Here is a 2500-nt window from a genome sequence, read left to right on the forward strand (position 1 = left end):
TGCAAAAATGTCTTAGAATTGTTTGTGAGACATCGTAGTTTTTCTTTCCATAGAATAAGGCCCAGGGAATGGAGCTGTTTTATTTTTCAGAATTGTCTTATTTGGCGAATTTTAGGGGTCGACCTATACGCTGGCATATACCACACCCACTCACATATATATATGTATGTATATGTATATATGTACATATATGTGTATATATATATATATATATATATATATATATATATGTATATACATATATATATGTGTGTGTGTGTGTGTATGTGTGTGTATTTGTGTATATATAAAATATGTGTATATATATGTATATATACATATATGTGTAAATATTTTATATATACATAAATATACATATACATACATAGACACATATACATGTGTGTGTATGTGTGTGTGTGTGCGTATTTATAATACATGGATATTAATTCCGGTAGTAGCCATGTCGGAGACTTAAAATTTCCGCTTCTTTTTCCCTGACAGGATTTCTTGTACTATGACGAGGCTTCCATCAAGGAGCTGGGGATCCTTCATCAGGGACACCGCGCCAAGATCATGTCATCTCTGACGATCCTTAGGGAGAAGTACGAAAGAGGTGAGTGTTGCTTGTACTGTCTTCTGGGGAAGGCGTCTTGGAGAAGTAAGTGGGGTTGGAGTGGCCAGTGGGGTCGTGAGGACGTTGTGGGGTTGGAGTGGTCCTTGGGGTTGGGGTGGCATGTGGGGTTGTGAGGACGTTGTGGGGTTGGAGTGGTCGTTTGGGTTGGGGTGGTCGTTGGGGTTGGAATGGCCGTTAGGGTTGGGGTTGTGAGGACGTTCTGGGGTTGGAGTGGTCGTTGGGGTTGGGGTGGTCGTTGGGGTTGGAATGGCCGTTAGGGTTGGGGTGGTCGTTGGGGTTGTGAGGACGTTGTGGGGTTGGAGTGGTCGTTGGGGTTGGAGTGGCCGCTGGGGCTGGAGTGGTTGTTGGGGTAGTGAGGACGTCGTGGCGTTGGGGGTTGTGCTGGGCGAGACAGGAGGCAAAGAAGGGAGAGGAAGAAGAGGCAGGAGTCGACCTCGGTGTCAGCTGGGCGGTGGAGGACGACCTCGGAAGGACCGCGGCAGCAGGCGCAGGAGGAAGAAGACAAGAGAGAAGATCCGCTTAAATAAGAATGGAAGAATGAAATAATCGAAAGACAATTATGGTAATAAATGGAGGGCTAGGGACAGGGAAGATAGAGGAAATTAGGAAATCTAGCAACATTTTTTATTTTGACAAGTTTATTGAGACAAAGGTTTACATCTCAAGTGAGGCTCAGTAACAAGTGGGGGGGTTGGGGATTGGGGGTGGGATGGGGCCTTGGGAGAACCTCATTAACGAGTGGAGGGGGTTGGAGGTGGGGGGAGGGGCTCTGAGAGTACTCCATTAATAAGCAGAGAATGAGCTCGAGTTGGAGACGTTGAAGGGGCTGCCGAGTATCTTTTCTTTGGGGCTTTTGGGTCGATTTCCTGAGAAAATGAGATTATCCGTGACGCCATTATTATCATTGGGATTATTTTCGTTATCATCGTCAATCGTCATCATCGGCACTGTTAAGCTTATTGTTAATGTTATTATCGTCATTATCATTACATTTTTTTTCTCTCTTTCTCTTTCTCTCTCTCTCCCTCTCCCTCTCCCTCTCCCTCTCCCTCTCCCTCTCCCTCTCCCTCTCCCTCTCCCTCTCTCTCTCTCTCTCTCTTTGCTTCTATTGTCATATTTTTATCATTTGCCCTGATCCTCACCTTGCTCGCATTTTATTCTCTAATCATGTTTTGGAGATGTTCGAGCATGATTTATACAGAAATGGTTTCCCACGGATGCTATACTACAGAGCTACCATTCATGCCATTGCTGCATTTTGGTAATATTTCACTTGCTAAACTTCCACAGTATCTGTCATCTAGGCATATGACGTGTTACGGGCGTCCTTGCAACGTGCATTCGCACTGTCATCATGGCGTCCTGGGCTGCCTTCTCTGCCTCCTCACTTGTCTTCAGCAAAACTTCCATAATGGCGCAGTCAGCAGGTGCGCTGAGTTGTGTGTGTGGCTGAGAAAGGGATGTTCCAGTCGGGAAGGACACGTGTACTGGGTCTTTTTGTTCTCTCTTAACTCGGGCTTTGCATCCTCTTAGCAGGCGAGGGTTCAGATGTAGACTTCTGCCACCTGCATTCAACGTATGCAGTTTTCTGCATTCGTTGCCCCTAGACTTACAGGTCGCCTAACTTGCAGTGTAGGGATATATGGGCGTGCGTGGAACTGCTTCCAATTCAGCTTCCTGTGCAATTTTCAGTTCAAGGAGGCAGCCAGCCTGAGCCTCTTCTTTTAGAAGCCAAGAGCCTTATATGATTCCAAGCTTTTGGCTTTTTGTCCACAATGGAAAGGATATATTCTTATCAGATTCGTTCACCGTGCATTCATCTAACATCCCAACCTTCACGACTCCCATTTTCATAGACAAGGGTATATGGAATCCACAGATGGC

The 2500-nt window shown here is 45.7% G+C and overlaps 1 protein-coding gene across 5 annotated transcripts in view; it reads left to right on the plus strand.

The window, feature by feature from the left end:
• Window positions 1–2500, plus strand: part of LOC113824635 (breast cancer anti-estrogen resistance protein 3 homolog) — a 61468-nt gene that overhangs the window by 16449 nt on the left and 42519 nt on the right. For all 5 annotated transcript variants that reach the window (XM_070143774.1, XM_070143772.1, XM_070143773.1 and 2 more), the window contains exon 3: window positions 484–595. In XM_070143774.1, coding sequence (XP_069999875.1) covers window positions 484–595 — 112 coding nt within the window. The remainder of the gene's footprint in view (window positions 1–483; window positions 596–2500) is intronic.

Source organism: Penaeus vannamei, chromosome 31, assembly GCF_042767895.1.
Source record: "Penaeus vannamei isolate JL-2024 chromosome 31, ASM4276789v1, whole genome shotgun sequence".
NCBI classification, from domain to species: Eukaryota; Metazoa; Arthropoda; class Malacostraca; order Decapoda; family Penaeidae; genus Penaeus; species Penaeus vannamei.